Source organism: Phocoena sinus, chromosome 15, assembly GCF_008692025.1.
Source record: "Phocoena sinus isolate mPhoSin1 chromosome 15, mPhoSin1.pri, whole genome shotgun sequence".
In the NCBI taxonomy this organism is placed as follows: Eukaryota; Metazoa; Chordata; class Mammalia; order Artiodactyla; family Phocoenidae; genus Phocoena; species Phocoena sinus.
Window position 1 is genome coordinate 66,523,473 of NC_045777.1, and position 18,348 is coordinate 66,541,820.

Here is an 18,348-nt window from a genome sequence, read left to right on the forward strand (position 1 = left end):
CCCACAGGTGGACAGATCCCGGGTCCACATGGCTCAGTAGAAGATGAAGCCCAACCTGGCAGGCTCCTCCCCAGAGGCCTGCAAAGCTGCAGGGCAGGGCGAGCAGAGCTGCCCTGTCTGCCAGGCCTGGGGTGGGGTCTCAAGCCTGGGGTCTGAGTCAGGGCCTGGGCCGGGACCTGGTGCTGTGTCCAGACCTGGGCTGGGACCTGGTGCTGTGTCAGGACCTGGACCTGGGCCTGGTACTGTTCCAGGGCCTGGGCCGAGTCCTGGTGCTGTTCCGGGGCCTGGGCTGGGGCCTGGTGTGGTTCTAGAACCTGGATCAAGGCCTGGTGCTGCTTCAGGAGCTGGGCCAGGGACTGGAGCAGTGTCAGGGCCTGGGAAGGAGCCTAGTGCTGTTCTGGGACCCAGACAAGGGTCTGGCGCAGTGTTGGGGCCTGGACCAGGGCCGGGTGCTGCTTCGGGGCCTGGACCGGGGCCTGCTGCTGCTTCAGGGCCTGGACCGGGACCTGGTGCAGCTTCGGGGCCTGGACCGGGACCTGGTGCAACTTCGGGGCCTGGACCAGGGCCTGCTGCCGCTTCGGGGCCTGGACCAGGGCCTGCTGCCGCTTCAGGGCCTGGACCAGGGCCTGCTGCCGCTTCGGGGCCTGGACCAGGGGCTGCTGCCGCTTCGGGGCCTGGACCAGGGCCTGGTGCCGCTTCGGGGCCTGGACCAGGGCCTGCTGCCGCTTCGGGGCCTGGACCAGGGCCTGCTGCTGCTTCGGGGCCTGGACCGGGGCCTGGTACTGCTTCAGCACCTGGACAAGCTCTGGGGCCTGGGCCAGGAGCTGGGTCAGTACCTGGTTCAGGAGCTGCACCTTTATCTGGGTCAGGGGTAGGGCCCGGGCCCAGACGGGAATCAGGGGCTGGGCAGAAACCCAGTGAGCCAGTGACAGCCCCAGTGCCAGTACTGCAGCAGAAGACTCAGGCCACACCTGTGCAGGCCTCTAAGCAGAAGGTTCTGGTGACTGGAGGAGGAGGCTACCTGGGCTTCAGCCTGGGTTCCAGCCTGGCCAAGAGCGGCACTTCTGTCATCCTGCTCGACCTCCGCAGACCCCAGTGGGTGCTGTGCCCGGGGACCGAGTTCATCCAGGTGCAGTGATGGCGGGGGGCAGGCTGGTGGTGGAGGTCAGGGGATGGTGTCTGATGTGTAACCAGTGCCTGGAGTTGAAGAGCACAGGCTTCGGAGTCAGACTGTTTAAGCTCCAACTCCAGCTCCCAGCTGGGCAGCCTTGGCCACAGGGTCCCGCACCTCTGAGCCTCGCGTCTTCATCCACAGAAAGGGGACACTAACAATATCTGCTTCGCAAGGGTCTCGTGGGGAGTTGAGAAGACAGTGCATGTAAAACACTGAGCACAGCCTCTGTGACTTAGCTCCATACATGGGGCCGATGATGATGAAGACGCCCAGTGGGATCATCTAGTAAATCCTGCCCCACAGCCTGTCTGGGCCCTGCAGGTGCTGGGCCTGGGGTGGGGAGAGGGGCCCAGCCCCGAGACCTGGCACAGCTGTTACCTCTGATTGCCTTGGACCCAGACCTCCTACCTCCGTGTATTCCTTCTCTGTTTCAGGCTGATGTTCGCGATGCAGAAGCCCTGCACCGCGCCTTCGAAGGCGTGGACTGTGTATTCCACATGGCCTCCTGCGGAATGTCTGGTGCCGAGCAGGTGAGCGCCTCACACGCAAGGCTTAGGCCCCGGCTCTGCCCGCCCCCTTCATGCCTGGAGTTCATCAGCCTCCTCACCTACTCCAGGGAGGATTTGGGCTACACCCATGGGACAAAATGCCAGTTCTGCCGTTTTCTAGCTGCGTGGCTAGGAAAGTTAACCTCTTTGAGTCTCTGTTTCTTCACCTGTAGAGTGAGGACACTACTAGTACTTATGTCACGACCTCCCCAGAGAGCAGTATAACAGTATCTATCAAAGCACGCAATACCCTTTGACTCAGAAACTACACTTACTTATGTATTTGTAGCATTGTTTTTAATAACAAAACAGGAAATAACTGAAATGCCCATCCGTTGGAGATTATTTAAATAAATTGTGATATAGCTAAACGATGAAATTCTAGGCAGCCATTCAAAAGAATGAGGTAACTCGATATGTACTAATAACAGAACAATTTCCAAGGTACGAAAACAGTGTTTGACACTGTTTTTTTTTTTTTTTTAAAAAAGCTATATACTCACACATTGTGTGCGCTGATATTAATGTGTCAATTATCTCTAGAGATACAGACTGGTAACAGTCTGGGGAGGGAAAAGGGAGACTTGGAATCAGGATTGGGAGGGCAATTTCCTCTTCACTGCATTCTTGTTTTACTGTTTGAGTTATTTTTAACCTTGTGACTGTATTACCTATTGAAAACAACCACAACAAGAATAAATATAGTTTGAAAATCAATAGTGAACCCACCTCTCATGTGGTTGTAGGGATTAAATGAGATGTAAAGGCTTCGCCCAATCCCTGGCGCACAAGCAGCTCTCACTGTAGCCCAGTTGTTTTTATTTTTCAAAGCCCAGCCCTCTCACTTGGGTAGGGACAGTATTACTTGTCCGTCTTATGGATAAGGAAGCTGAGACTTCTAGAGCCAGGAAACAATCCAACACATCTGAGGCTCTTTTCTGTGTCAAGCCCTGTGGCATGTCCTCTCATGGGGCTTATTAAATCCTGCTGACCACCCAAGGGGGTCTTCCCTCATTTCATAGATGAGGGAGCTGATGGCCAGAGTGGGGGGTAGAACCTCCCCTGTGGCCCAGGCATATGGGGACGGAAAAGGGCACGAGAGCCCAGGGCCCCCGCGCTGCCCATGGGCCCCTCGGGATCCCTGCCTCTGAGCTGCAGCCCCCCACCCTGTCACCCAAGCCCAGCCTCATGGCCTCAGCTACAAGGCATGAGACAGCACCCCGACTCTCCCACCTCCATCTTGTCTTTTAGCTGCAAAAAGAGCAGATTGAGTCTATAAATGTTGGAGGCACCAAACTAGTGATTGATGGTAGGCGCTCAGAGCAGAGTGTGACCTGCTGTGTGTTTGTGCTTCTCTCCCCACCCCTGCGCAGGCCCGGCTCTGGGGGACAGGGCAGGGGGACAAAGGTGGGAGTCTCCCCCCGATCCCCGCCCTCCCCAGTAGAGGGCCTGTGGGCAGCACATCTTTCCTGTTCTGCAGGCCTGCCCAGGCCCCGGCATGGGGCTCAGCGTGGCCTCAGTGTGTCTGGGGACACGGGGAGTGGAGTTTGCACAGAGGGATTAGGGGTTGCGGGCGAGAAAAGTTGCTGAAGCACCAAATTAGAAAACTCACACCTGGGCTCTCTGGGCATGTCCTGCCTTGTCCTGCATTTTTCTCTCTGATTCTAGAGTGTGTTTTCCCTATGTCCCCACTGAGTGAGACTTTCTTCTGACCTGTCCCTGGCAAGGTAGCTAAAGGGCCGCAGCCACACTGAGAAGGAAGAATGAGCCAGCCCGGCCCCCAAGGGCCCAGGGAGCGGGGACTTGACCCCTCCCCAAGTTAAGGGAAGGAGGCTCTTCCGTCCCAAGCCAGGATGTGTGCAGGAGGCTGGGTGGAAGATTCGCCCAAGGAGGTCCCCATGGGTTCCTCCTCAACCAGCTCCCTGCTCACATCAACTGTGTGTGTGTGTGTTTGTGTGTGTGTGTGTTGCCGTGTGACCTGTCACTGTAGTCTGTGTCCACCGGCGGGTTCCAAGGCTTGTCTACACCAGCACCGTCAATGTCGCATTCGGCGGGAAGCCCATAGAACAGGGCGATGAGGACTCTGTGCCATATTTCCCACTGGAGAAGGTACCTGGCTTCCAGGAGAGGTGGGCGGGGCCAATGGACTTGGAACCCACAGTCCAAAGGGTAGGGATGGGCGGAGCCAGGGTCAATTTCACAATTCAGGGTAAGACCCAGGAAGAAAGGGTCCCCAAAACGGCGTGGCGCAAAAGCCTTCTCCTATTTCGGCTGGTCGTGCCAGTAGGAGCTTTGAAATCACATAGACCTGGCCTTGAACCAGCAAAGCCACTTTCTACTGTGGAACCCTGAGCAAACCACTTCACTTGGAGGCTCTCCTTCTTCGTCTGGGTGTGATAGCACCACCCTATGGGGACGTGGAGACCAGGAAATGAGTTGATGTATGTGAAAATGCCCCGTGAGCACTAAAGGACTCCATGTGAACAATCCATCAACTCACGTCCAGCATTCACATCCCAGAGCAGGCATTGTGGCTTGCAGGAGCCTCCCTGAATCAGGGAGCCCCTGGTCGTTTTTACTGCTCTGAACTCTCTCCTCTGTTCCTGTGACTCCCACCCAGAGGGAGAGGAAGGGGAGTGGGGCTCAGGGCCTGGCCATTTCCCAGTGGGGGTCCCAGAAGTGAACCCCCATGTGGTCTGAAGCAGAGGTACAGCCCTGGGGCCGGGAGGGCTGGGTGGGCCGGGCAGGTGTGGCCAGCAGTGTCTCTGACCCCCGTTCGGTGGCTCTGTACTTCCTGTTCTCTGATAGCACGTGGACCACTACTCCCGAACCAAAGCCATTGCTGACCAGTTGATCCTCATGGCCAACGGGACGCCTCTCCCAGGTGAGTATTGGGAGGCCCTGCTCACAGCCAACGTGCGTGCCCAATGCTCCCTCCCTGAAGCACATGTGCGATTCTAGCTTATAGCTGGTATGTTCCCAGCTTCCTTCCAAAGAACACTTCCCCAGGGCCTTGGACATTCGTCATCCAACAAATTCTGAGCACCCACACTCCACCAGGGATACAGCCCGGAAAACGTCAGGCCCAATCTCTGCCCTCACATTGTTCATGTCCTGGTGGGGAGACACTTGAGCTAGTCCACGTCTAGCTCTCTTTTCTGCCATATAGGAGGGCATCCAGTTTTGGGGACCCTCTTTATAAGAGTACAAACTTATGAATATGCATGAAATATAGCGCTTTGGAAGGGCCGTGCAAGTGAGGAGCCCTTCAGTAACTCCCAGAAAAATTGGCCTTGGCTGCCTTACTGGATCGCCTCTTCTTACTGTATTGTGATAGAGAAATAATAGTAGATTAAGGACAGGTGGCAGCATGGCACAGTGGCTAAGCACCCACGTACTGGCATCAGACTGAAATGAGTTCAAATCCAAGCTCCACCGCCTCTCATCTATGTGATCTTGGGCAATGCACTTACCCTCTCCCAGCCTCAGATTCCTCACCTATGAAACGATGGATAGTGGAATTTACCTCAAGGAGCTTGAGTGAGAATAAAATAATGATGGGCACTGTTAAAAAAAAAACAACAACACTAACATGGACATTTTGTGTTTACTGAGTGCTTACTACATGCCAAGCCCTATTTTACACGCTGATTTTACCTGCAAAAGTCTCAATAACTCTTCATAGCATCCATATGAGGTAAGAACCTTAGCTACCCCTTGCTTTCCAAACTCAGGAGTCAAATATCAATAGATTCAGATAAATTCCTGCTATCTAAATTATCATTATTTGCTTTCTGAAATTCAGAAACTAAAAAGAAACAGAAAACCTGGTTTCCCTCACTGTCTAAACTCGGGAGCCAAGTGGATTTGGAGAGCGAAGGTTGTTTGAAATTATAATCCCCAATTTTACAGGAGAGAAAACTGAGGCTAAGAGGTTAACTGACTTAGCTCAAGGCCACATAGCTCTTAGGTGGCAGAGGTGGGATTTGAAAACCCCCTCTCCCCCTAGGGGAGTCTAAAACCAGAGCCTGGGGCTTAACCATTGTGCTCCACTGTAGCTATGGCTGAGTAAGTCTCTGAGCATGAACTCTTTTCCCTAAAAGCCTCCCCACCCCACCCTCTCACCCTGGGCCTGTCAAGCCTCAACCCCTTATCCCAGTGGGAACATCCATCTGTGTTTCCCAGGAGTTTGACCCTCGGCAGTTGAATTCTCTTCTCTACCAGGGCCTCCCCTGGCTGGACCAGCAGCCTACAAGCCAGACACCTAATCCTCTGGCTGAGAATTATTTATACAAGCATCCCCAGCTTTCCGTGGTCAGGAGAGTCATGGATACCCTGGGCGCAGTCCCTCTGTGACGTGGCCACCCAGTGCCCCACTGGCCAGTGTCAGCTATAGCCCAACCAACCTCCCCCCACCATGCCCAGGTGACCCAGAGTTTAAAATTAGCTGCAGGCTGTTTACAGAAAAGCTCACCTGATACCTGCCTTGCAGGAACCCAGCCACATCACCCTGGGTGATTTCCAGTCCCTACTACCCAAGCTGGTCCCTGAGACTCTGCCTCTAACCTGGCATGGAGCACCCTGGTCCCTGTAGCAGAGTCCTGAGACATGCAGACCCCAGCTCCATGTGAATGTGTTGTGTCCTCCTGTCTCTGGGTTCATTAGTGTCCTGGGGCCGCTGGCACAAATTACCACAAACCTGGTGGCTTAAAACAACAGAAATTTCTTCTCTCGCAGTTCCCACAGTTCGCAGTCAGATGTCTGAAATCAAAGTGTCATTTGGGCTGCGATCCCTCCAAAAGTGCGAGGGGAGAATCTTTTCTTGACTCTTCCAGCTTCTGATGGCCCCAGAAGCTTGGGGTCCTTCTTTGGTGTGTGGCTGCATCGCTCCAGTCTCCTCCTCTGTCTTCACATGGCCTCTCCTCTTCTCCATCTGTCTCTTCTCTGTGAGTCTCTTATAAGGATACCTGACATTGGATTTAGGGCTCGCCCGGATAATCCAGGATCATCTCATTTTTAGGTCCTTAATTACATCCTCAAAGGCCCCTTTTCCAAATAAAGTAGCATCCACGGGTTCCAGGACACCGGCATATCTTTTGGGGGCCACTGTTCAACCCAATACACTGGGCCTCATTGTAAAGTGAGGGTTTTGGTGGGGGAGCAGTCAGGGTGTTTGGCTATGACCCGGAGACGCTGACCCTGGCTAATTTATGGAGAAAATGGAATTTATACTGGGATAGCCTCTGGAAAATATATTCCAGAAAAATGACCACCAGGGCTTAGAAAGGACAGGGTCAGGGCAGTTCCAGGGACCTGGGAGACAGGAGCTGGTGATCAGTCTCTCAGGGTGAACCCACTCCTGTGATTTTCGATCCCGTGTCAGTGATGCACAGAGTCACATTCCTGGGTGAGAACATGGCATCGGCCCAGCCTGGGCCCCGTGGCTGCCATCTCAGGGAAGAGAGGTGCATCTAGACTGACAGTCCCCCGCTAGACCTGGTGCAAAGGGGAAGGGGCCCCCAAAGGAAGGTGGGCTTCCGGTCCCAGAGGATGGCATACACTAGGCTCCCCAAACTGGAGGCACAGCCTCTTGGGAAACCTGAGCCTTGGAGGAGTGAAACATCTTCCAGGAGACTCCATCTCAGTTAAGGAGTTGGGGTTAGGGATCGAATAATTTACAAATAGTAATTTTTAAAAATTTTAATCTTAAACACAAATGAATTATGAGAATAAATTGAAAAATTTGTAGGCCCTCTTAAGACTTAAAAAGAATATGTTTGGAGCAGCCCTTCAGGCTGTACGCCCAGACTTCCCCTGGGGAGACATGCTCCCCCTTCCACCAGTGGGGGCCCCTCAGCAGAGAATTTGGGAAGCCCTGGACCAAGCTTTGTCTTGGTCTGGGGACTCTGCTGGCACAGAGCTGCGAGAGTTAGGGGAACAGACACCCAGCTCTCATGCTGATGGCTCTAGTCTTTTCATTTCTCCATTGGTTGTCTGGAAAGTATAACTGCTACCACCAGTTACAAAGCACCCATTTTCCAGGTGAGGAGACCCAGGCTGAGAGAGCTGAGGGCCTGTTTGTTAGTACTGTATCACCAGAGGTATTAGTGGACAGTGCCTGGACTTTGGTCCCCATCTCAGCTCCGCGAGGCTGAGCTGTGTGCCCTTAGGCAAATCACATCCCTTCTCTGAGCCTTGGTTCTTTTATCCATAAAACAGGAATAATAACAGCTCCCACCTCATAGGGCTGCTTTGAGGGAAAAATTCCAGGCTTACCAGAGCACCAGACACATAGTAGAACCTCTCTGAGAGCCATCGTGATCCTTATCTGATGACCAGAAAAAGTAAAGTACTATAGCTATTGGCATGAGGACGTGTGGGTCTGTGCGCATCTGTAAAATGGACACAGTAGGACTCTGGGAGTTGAAAGAGATCATGTCTGTCAAGTGCTGGTTAAACTCTCACGGGCCATGCAGATACCTGCATCTAGGTCTTGCCTCTGTTACTGGCCTGAGAGCATTGTGAGGACAGGGACCATTTCTTGGTCATCCTTGGATTCTTCACAGCATCCATCCCAGGGCCCAGTGCTGAGGTGGGTGGAGGTGGGGAATGATTCTGAACAGTGTTTGTTGAATGACTGACTGAGAGAATAATTAATTGAATGAGGAAACCCCAAGGCCCTGCCTTCCCCACTAACCTTTCCAGGTAAGAACCAGGAGATGCGGACAGCCTTTCTGTCCCTCTCCCTGCTCATCCGCCCCTCCCCAGGCCCCTGACCACCCTCCCCTGTGTTGTAGGAGGAGGCGCTCTGAGGACATGTGTGCTCCGGCCCCCAGGGATCTACGGCCCCGAAGAGCAGAGGCACCTGCCTCGCGTGGCGGTATGTTGTCCCAGCCCCAGGCCGGAGGCACAGGAGAAGCCTGGCTGATATGTGTGTGAATGGGGACCCACGGTCACCGCGTCAGTCTTAGGGCAGTGTTCCGAGCGGGGGACCCTCAGTTCTGGGAGAAGTCCTGCCCCCATGAGGCCCACCAGGAACAGAGCTCTCAGGGTGCGCCAGCCAGGCCTGGGTACCGGTAGAGGAGACATGGAGCTATGACCCCAAAGAAGCAGAGGAGACTATTGCCCTGCTCAGATGTGAGCTCCATAAGGGCCAGATGGCTCATCTCATGCTGCCAGCACCAGGCTTTTCACGCAGAAATCCTGTCTCCAAAGAAGGCTGGTTGCCAGGGATATAGCTACAGGGGGCTCTAGATCCTGTCCTCAAATTTCTCACAGCCTAGTCAGGGAGACAGACTCCACAGTCACAGATTCAGGGTGGTAAGGGCTGTGTAGAGGTGAGAGGGAGAAGATGGGAGCACAGCAGAGAGAGCCTGGCAGGGGAGGTCTAGGAGGGCTTCCTGGAGGAAGTGATGGCTGTGCTGTTTGGATACAGAAGGAGCTAACCAAGGAAATGGGGTGGTAGAGAGAAAGTGGTCCAAATAGAGGAGACAGCTTGGGCACAAAGCTGGAAATGAAAAACTGTTCCAGGTTTGGGGACAGGTCAGTGAACAAAACAGATGATTCCCGCCCCTGTGGGGTTTATATTCTCACAGGAGGAGAGAGAGAGAATAAACATGATACAATACAAGGAACGTTTGAAGGTGCCAGGGACTATGGAGAAAGAGGAAAAGTGGAGTGGGGTTGGGGGAAGCTGGGGGTGCCGGCAGTCGGGGAGCCTCTTCAAGCAGGGATATTGAGCAACTTGAAGGAGGTGACCAGGTGCATCACACAGCTATCTGGAGGAAGAGCCTTCCAGACAGAGGGAACGGCTAGTCCGAAGCCCTGAGGTGGGGCCCTGCTGGCACGTTCCAGGGAGGAGGCCGAGTAGCTCGTGCAGAGTGAGCAAAAGAGTCGGTGGGAGACACGTCAGAGAGTAGCTGGGGCCAGAGCAGAAGGGCCTCCTCTGCCACCCGCGCCCGGAAGTTTCTGAGCAGAAGAGACACGATCTGACTTAGGATTCAAAAGGATCCCACAGCTGCACGAACAGGCCACAGCGGCGGGGGGTGGAAGCAGGGGACCAGTTAGGAGGCTCTTTCAGTGTCCAGGTGAGAGATGAGGGCGGAAGTCAGTACAGTGAGGAGTGGCCGAATTTTGGACAGATTGTAATGGCTGAGACGACTGGGTTTGCAGACGGGTTGGGTGTGGAGAGTGAGGGAGGGGACAGCCAAAGCTGGCTGCAGGCTTTAGGCCTGAGCCCTGGGTGCTGTGGGCTGAGGGGGTGGGGAGGGGCGGCCAAATGGGGATAAGGCGCTCACAGGACAGGACAAGTCTGCCTTGTCTATCGGGCAGCCAAGTGGAGCCTTCCGGAAGGCATGTGGGGCTGGGACAGAGGAGTCTGGCCTGGGAGCCTTCTGCATGTAGATGGAATTTAAAGCCGCTAGGTCTGTGTTTCTCGCCCTCTCCCCCCACCACCAGAGCCACATCAAGAAGAGACTGTTCATGTTCCGATTTGGGGACCGCAGGACGAGGATGAACTGGGTCCACGTGTGCAACCTGGTGCAGGCACACGTGCTAGCAGCCGAGGCTCTCACCGCCACCAAGGGCTACGTGGCCGTGAGTCTCCTGCAGTGCTCCCCCGACCTTACCCCTCGGGCTGCACGCGGGTCCCCCATCCCTCGGGGATTCCTGGCTCACACACAACATAGCTCCCCAATTCAAGCTGCCTGATGGGGTGGGGGGAAAGTGGCCTTTTAGAGCATCGTTAGCTCCTTGAAATGACCCTGTGAGGTAGGTGTTGTTGAGCCCGGAATTTCAGTCACCAAATGCTAAATGTTTTACGTGTATTGTCACCTGCACCTTTACAACAGCCCAAGGGGGAGATGCCATTATTATGCTCCCATTTCTCAGATGCAGAAACTGAGGTACAGAGAGGTTAAGTGACTCCACTGAGGTCATACAGCTAGTCAGTTGGCAGCCCTGGAACTCAAAGGGACTTGCTCAGGTCCGTCTCCAGGGCTGTTGAGGAGAAGTGGGGAGTTGGGGCAGCTGCTGGGAGCCATCGGAGAGGGTGGGGTCGGGCAGCAGGCATGTGACTGACCATCCCCCTCCCCATGTGTCCCCCTCAGAGTGGGCAGGCGTACTACATCAATGACGGGGAGAGCGTCAACATCTTCGAGTGGATGGCCCCACTGGTAGGTGCCTGAACACCGCCCCCATCCCAAGTGAGAATTCAGGGATCCCCATGTCTTCTTTCCCTGTCACCTTTTCCCAAAAAATCAGAGGATTTCACATTAAAAACCAGCTCTGGCAACAGTTGTCCACTGGGCAACATCGGAACTGGCTGGAGCTGGGTGGTGGCTGCCCCTTTGGGGGACTGTGCTCTCCCCCAGTTTGTCATAGTCCCTCCCAGCCCGCTTCCTGATTTATGTCGATGTCCTGCCCTGTGGGATTTTTTTTTTTTTTTTTTTTTTTTTTGCCCTGTGGGATTTTGCTTGTGGCCCCCGTACTATGTGGTGAGGCCCTGAAAGAGGTAAGTAGAAGGTAGGCAAAGCACAAAGGGAGGTGTTGGCCCTCGGGCCCCTACGCTGCAGCCCCTCTGAGAGTCCTGGCCTCCTCTCGCAGCAGCCTACAGACTCCTGGAAGGGGTAGACCAGAAACCCCGTGCTGGAGGATCCATCCTGGGGGCATTCAGGCCCTTTGCATGTCAACTTTTAACAGCTTTATTGAGATATAATTTATAGACCATACAGTTCACCTATTGAAAGCGTACAAGTCGATGGTTTTTAGTATGAGTTGGGCGACCATCAGCAAAACACATTTTAGAACATTTTGTCACCTTCCCAGAAAAGAACCTCCCCAAACCATACCTTTTAGCTGTCACTTCTATTTACCTCTCACCCCACCCCACCCCTAGCCATAGGCTACCACTAAGCTACTTCCGGCTTTCTGTAGATTTGCCTGTTCTGGACATTTCCTATGAATGGAATCATACAGTATGTGGGCTTTGTGTTAAATGTCTTTCATTTAGCATGTTTTCAAGGTTCATCCATGTTGTGGATGTGTCATACAAGTACTTCATTCTCTTTTATTGCCAAAAAGATATTTCATTCAATCGCTGTGCCACATTTTGTTAATCCATTCATCAATTGATAGAAATTTGGGTTTTCCATTTTGGGCCTGTTATCAGTAATGCTGTATGAACATTCGTGTGTAAATAGTTGTGTGGACATATTTTCTCATTTCTGTTGGGTATATACCTAGGAGTGGAATTGCTGGATCATACAGTAACTCTATGTTTAACCTTTTGAGTTACTGCCAGACTGTTTTCCAAAATGGCTGCACTATTTTACACTCCCACCAGCAGTGTAAGAGGGTTCCAGTTTCTCCACATCCTGTCAACACTTGTTATTATCTGTCTTTTTGACCTGGAGGGTTTTCATACAAGTGAAGACCTCAGTTCATCCTATGCCAGCCCATCTCTTCATGCTTCTCCCACCACCCTCCACACGTATGCTTTTTTTTTTTTAATTTAATAGCAGAAAAGCAGATTCTAGAAAATAATCAGATTCTATATAAGTGCCTTAGAGTGTCTTTGGGTGTACACAGATGTAAAAAATAACTAAATGATGGGACTGCACCCCACGCAGTCAGTTCCTACTTAGTTTTCCAGGTCACAGTGTGGGCTTCATTTAAAGACTGGTGTAAACTTGGGGCTGGCTGTGGGGTCTGCCCCCTTTGGTGGGCAGCTGAGGAGGGGCCAGGAGGTGCTCTGCTCTGCTGGCCCTGGGGTAAAGGCAACACGTGGCCTATACCAGCCCCCCAAGGATCTGTTCTCACCTTAAGCCATGTTTCCTTGCAGTTTGAGAAGCTGGGGTACAGCAAGCCCTGGATCCAGGTTCCTACTTCCTGGGTTTACCTGTCAGGTGAGGAAAGGAGTGTGTATGTGAAAACCCTCCATGTGCCAGATGTACATGCATTACCTCATTTTAAAACCAGAGCCAGGACCTGGCTGAGGCGAGTGGGGCACTGAGAGCACAAAATTTAAGGAAACCTTCACTCGCAGGAGTCAAATGCTCCAAGCCCCATCTGCACTTGCCCAGCCCTGAGAGCAAGTGCCTCCTTAAATTTTGCACTCGAGGCACTTCACTCCCCTCACCCTAGTCCTGGCCCTGTTTAAACCCTATCCCACTCGCCAGGTGGGTGGGGTTAGGCCCATTGTAAAGATGAGGCAACTGAGGCTCTGAGAGGTTAGCAACCTGCCCGTGGTGCCCCAGTGAGAAAGTGGGAGAGGCAGAATTCCCACTGTGCTCCAGTCCTGCTGGAGTGCCCCATCCCCCAAGGTCGCCCTGGAGTTAAGGCTGCTTTTGGACATGTGAGGGTTCTGTTTGACCCTAGAGTCTCCTCCTCACCCTGAGGGTCAGTCTCTACTCTCACGCCCCAGCTTCCCTATGCTGGCCTCCTTCCAGCTGGAATGAGCACGGGCTTCAGGCTTGGAGTGATCAGCCCGAAGGGGCAGGTGGCCCCCAAGTCACAGATAACTGTGTTCCTGGAAAACCTCAGCTGGATCTTTAAATGCACTGGGGGACTTCCCTGGTGGTCCGGTGGTTAAGACTCCGCATTTCCAATGCAGAGGATGTGGGATCGATCCCTGGTCTGGGAACTAAGATCCCACGTGCTGCACAGCATGGCCAAAAAAAAAAAATAATAATAAGGCATTGGGATGCCCGCCATTTAAAGCAGGGGTTTGCACATTTTTGTCCCCCAGGGTGCCCACACAGGATGACTTCCCCTGCATAGCATCACCACCAGGATTGACACTCCTTGACCCCCAGCTGAGAAGAGTTCAACCGCAGGTCCTGGCGGTTTTGGAGACTGTCTATAAATTCCCAATTCCTAGTGAGCTGACTGTAAACTCAGTGCTTCTTAACTTTGGCTGCACAGTGGAATCACCTGGGAGCTTTTAAAAATGCCTCAGCCATACCCCCAGACCAATTACCTCAGCATCCGCAGGAAGCAAGGGGGTGGGGGAAGAAGGAACATATTAAAAAGTGGTCCGAAGTGCAGCCCGGGCTGAGTTGAACCACTGTTCCCACTTCTTTCTCCCTGACTCAAGAGAGCACATCGGGATAGAAGTGCGTGAGAGAGACGTGATTGTAGAGATCACTTTGAATCTGCTCAGATTTATTTTAAAATGTCAGTCTTTTAATATTAATAATAACTTACTTGTGACATATTTCACAGCCAAACAAGGCACCCCAGGGTGTGCGGAGACTGCTGATTTAAAGAAATCCAAGGACAGGAAAACTTGGCAAAGTGGAGATTCCCCCTAGCAAAGCAAATAATGCCCCCAACTGACTTGTCTCTGACGACCTCCCTGGAGTTTGCCTAGAGCAGGCCCCCTGGTCACTGGTCCCTCTCTCCCCACACAGCCACGGTGATGGAGTATTTGCACCTGGCCCTGAAGCCCATCTGCAGCCTCCCGCCGCTGCTCACCCGGAGTGAGGTAAGTGGGCTGCTGTGAGGGGAGCCCCTGTGTCCTGGTGCCCCTCACTTGCCTTCCTGCCCCTTCTCCACTGCCACAAACCCTCACCTTTTGACACCATAACTGGATGCTTGTCTGAGGTCTCAGAACCTCCCATGTGGGCTCAAATCTAGGGCCAGCTCCTGTATAACATCCCAACCTCTGAGCTTTTGCTGAGGCTGTGCTCTCTTGGTCTGAAGGGCAACAGCTCCAAGCCCATCCTTTTTTTTTTTTTTGCGGTACGCGGGCCTCTCACTGCTGTGGCCTCTCCCGTTGCGGAGCACAGGCTCTGGACGCGCAGGCTCAGCGGCCATGGCTCACGAGCCCAGCTGCTCCGCGGCATGTGGGATCTTCCTGGACCGGGGCACGAACCCGTGTCCCCTGCATCGGCAGGCGGACTCTCAACCACTGCGCTACCAGGGAAGCCCAAGCCCATCCTTTATCACTGTCATTTCATTCATAAGCAGTTTGTCTTCCCAGCCAGACTGGAGGCTCCCAAAGGCAGGTTCCATGAAATTCACTTTTTGGAATGTCACTACTCCCAGTAACCGTCAATACACACACACACACACACACACACACACACACACACACACACACACACAGCCTGTTGATTCGAGGCTCACAGTTCCTGCTCACTGAATAATAAGTATATATTAAGTACCTACTGTGTTAAGAACACTTCTCAAATAATGATGATGCAGTTTTCTATTTGCATATACAGTTTAAGAGAGAGGGTGTTTTAAGGCAGGTTGTAAACAGTAAAGCAACAAGTGGTGTTTGGTGTTATTTGCAAAATCCTTCCAGTCCACTCTCTCATTTGATTGTCCCTGATGCTCTGTTAAGTTTGGAGGGGAAAAAAGATTATGATCTCATTTAATGGTGAGAAACTGAGCACTAGAGAAATAAGTGATTTGTCCAAGCTCCCACCATTCTGGAATTGGCTTCACATTCCAAGCTCAGTGCTCTCCACCTCAGAGAATCGAGAATGGGCCACAGAAAGAAGCAGTTCCCTATGGTCTCTCCTTTGAACTAGCAGAGGAAAGAGAATAGTAAAAATAGGGACCATCTATAGAGTGTGAAATGCCAAGCACTGTGTTTATCTCATTTAATCTTCACAACTACTATAGACTGTGGATTCTGTTATTATCACCTCCATGTACAGAGAAGGAAATGAAACACTCAGTGGGGGGAGGGGGGGTGAAATAACCTGGCTCATGACCATTCCCTTATGTAGCAGCATCGAGATTTGAACCCAGAGGAGACCTAAATGATTTCAAGCTTAACCACTAGCTTGTGAAATGTCAGGAATCATAGTCACATAAAATAGCTGCCAAAGTGCTGCTGAGTTGTGGTCGGGTAGGGAGCTGGCTCTCCTCTCTCCACTCCCTGGTGGGTTTCGTCGTTCAATTCAGGGGCGGGGGGGCAAAGGATCCCTAGTTAGCTTGGAAGTTTCTGGGCACTGTAGCTCGGGCGCCCTCTTCTGGTCAGTCTATGACACACCAACTAGCCCTCTAGTTTGACTTCATAGCCTTTTTTCATTCGTTTGACGTGTATTGAGCACCTAATGTAGGCCAGGCACTGTGCTGAGGAGTGGAGGCAAGGCAGCCCTTGCTTTCTATTCACACATACAGTTTAAAAGAGAGGATGTTTTAATGCAGATTGTAAACAGTAAAGCAACAAGTGGTGTTTGGTGTTATTTGCAAAATCCTTCCAGTCCACTCTCTCATTTGATTGTCCCTGATGCTTTGCTAAGTTAGGAGGGGCAAAAAGATTATGATCTCATTTAATGGTGAGCTCACAGTCCAAAGGGGAAGGCAGCCCAGCAAGGGCTATACTGGGGGAAGTAATGAGGAACTTCAGAGTACACAGAAGGGGCACCTAAGCCAATTCTGAGGAAGTTAGGGAGGCTTCCCAAAGGAGGTGACATCTAAGCCTGACATCTGAGAATGCTGTGTCCCAGGACCCTGCCTATCTAGTTCACAGCTGTACCCGCCAAAGCCCTGAATTTACTAGCTGAGGCAAAAAAGGACAAGAACTGGCCTCTCTCCCTCTCTCCTCACACAAGCATCCAAGACCAGGGGCTTGACCCCAAGGGCTATTTCAGGGCCACTGCAGAATCAAGCAGCTAGTGGACTCCTTCCCAGTGTCCAGCTGAGGAACAAAAGGCAAAGAAATGAGTCAGGTGGGAGGGTATCTTCTCAATCCTAGCATAGCTGGGAAGGGCGTGAGCTAGAGTTTGGCTTCTCTGTGTGACCCTGGGCTAGTCACTTAACCTCTCTGATCTTCAATTTTCAAAAGAGGAGATGGTGGTATTACCACTTCAGAAGATTAAATGAGATATGGCCTAGAAAGAATTTAGCCCATGACAGGCTCAGAGTGCTTACTCAGTAATTGTTGTTGTCAGCACCACCTTTGAAGCCTGTGGGACCCAGGCCATCTGGCATTAGGAAACGCAGCTTCAAACCCTGGAGAGAGTAATCACTTATGCATAATTGAATTCCTCTCTTAGGGAAGCTCAGTTAATCAGCCAGGGCGTGAAGCTTGCACCCTGGAGCCTGCCTGCCCAGACTCCATCTGGGGCTGTGGGCTGAAAAGTCAAGGATGTTTCCTGGAGACAAGTTTTCCGGATAGCTGCACTCAGGCCACAGGCAGAATGTATCAAGGGCCTCCTGAGCCCCGGCATCGTGCTAGGGCCGGGGAAGGGGAGTGCAGAGGTGGGGCCTTTACTTTTGGGGGACTGAGGAGTTCAGTAGGGTGGGGAGATGCAGAAAATGTACCCTGGAGGCGGCCCCCCCCGAGGAAAATGGAGGTGGAAGAGAGACAGGAAGTCCTCCCCATGGGGGCGTCGCAGACGCAAGATCTAGCATAGAGGTCCTTTTAAATCTCTGTGCGACGGAAGGGAAATCCCTACACTCTCTTATCCGAGTAAAACATGGTAGAGGTTGCTCCCCACGCCCACTAGTCCCGTCCCTCGGCTGCCCCGCCTCTCCCCGCAGGTGCGCAGCGTGGCCGTGACGCACACCTTCCAGATCGCTAAGGCCCGCGCTCAGCTTGGCTACGTGCCCGACAAGTTCAGCTTCGCAGACGCCGTGGAGCGATACGTGCAGTCAACGGGCCGGGGAACCCGCGGCTCCACAGCGCGGACGCTCCTGCGGGTACTGCTCGGGCTGCTGCTGCTCCTTGGCCTGCTCGTGCTGGCCCTGCACTTCCTAGGCCCGCGGCCGTTCGTCGTCTGACCATCGTCGCCGGCCTGTCCCTGCCCCTGCTTCGCCTTCAGGACTTGGACCAGACCCTGCTCCGTCCTCCGGTCTTGGGCACTCCCTTGAGTCCTGGGCTTGTCCCTGCCCCACCCTCTGGGCTTGGATCTGCCTAGCAGGTCTTCCGCTTGGATATTCCGGCGTTCTAACCCCGCCCCTGTCCCGCCCTCTGGGTTTCGACGTGCCCCTGCCCCGCCTCTTGAGCCCTGGCCACGCCCCTTTCCCTCCCTCCGGCCTTGGTCTCCCTCTGACCCGGCCGGCCTGCCTACGAGAAGGTCCTATCTTCACAGCCTGCTCCGCCTTCCAGGCCTTCTCCCCGCCCCTGCCCAGGCCTGGCCCGCCCCCGCGTTCTCCCCTGCTCTGGTCCGCCCCGTTTCTGGCTGTAGCCGAACGCCTGAATCCTCGCCTTGGTTTCTCTTTTGGTAACTAGACTTGCTCATCTCTCTTGGTCGGTCCCTCTCCTCTCCTGTTTGTGATTCAGCCTTAGCCCCATCCCCTCCCGTCTGGCTCCACTCCTAGGGACCTAGCTGCAGCCGCTCGTGCAGCTGGGCTGACGTTTCCAAGTTTTCGCTGGCTGCTGCTACCTCTCTAGGGACACGGATCCTCCTCGCTGCCCGAGCTTCTCTGTGCTTGTCCTGAGATGTCTCGGGATCTTGGATTAGACCCCTTCTAGGAGCACTGAGTTTGATCAGCTGCTATGCTTATGTTTTGGGTTCGCTCACTCATGCAGGTTTCCCTGTGTGTTGATAGACAGGGTTGGAAGGACACCTGAGACCCAGGCTTCTGCCCAGCCCAACTTGGCCTTTTTGGGTTTCCGGTGCATGAGTCTGGGGATGACTCAGTAAGCACAGACTTCAATACCAG

General features: G+C 53.3%; 1 protein-coding gene across 1 annotated transcript; it reads left to right on the forward strand.

Annotated features, from left to right (window-relative positions):
- The first annotated feature begins 43 nt into the window (after positions 1 to 43).
- On the forward strand, positions 44 to 17,516 carry SDR42E2 (short chain dehydrogenase/reductase family 42E, member 2). The gene is made up of 12 exons (XM_032606551.1): positions 44 to 98; positions 933 to 1,129; positions 1,609 to 1,704; positions 2,974 to 3,031; positions 3,713 to 3,831; positions 4,531 to 4,606; positions 8,520 to 8,602; positions 10,180 to 10,317; positions 10,830 to 10,895; positions 12,563 to 12,626; positions 14,133 to 14,206; positions 17,224 to 17,516. The coding sequence occupies exons 1-12, from the start codon at positions 44 to 46 to the stop codon at positions 17,461 to 17,463; spliced, it is 1,266 nt and encodes a 421-aa protein (XP_032462442.1). The 3' UTR covers positions 17,464 to 17,516.
- Positions 17,517 to 18,348: the final 832 nt, after the last annotated feature.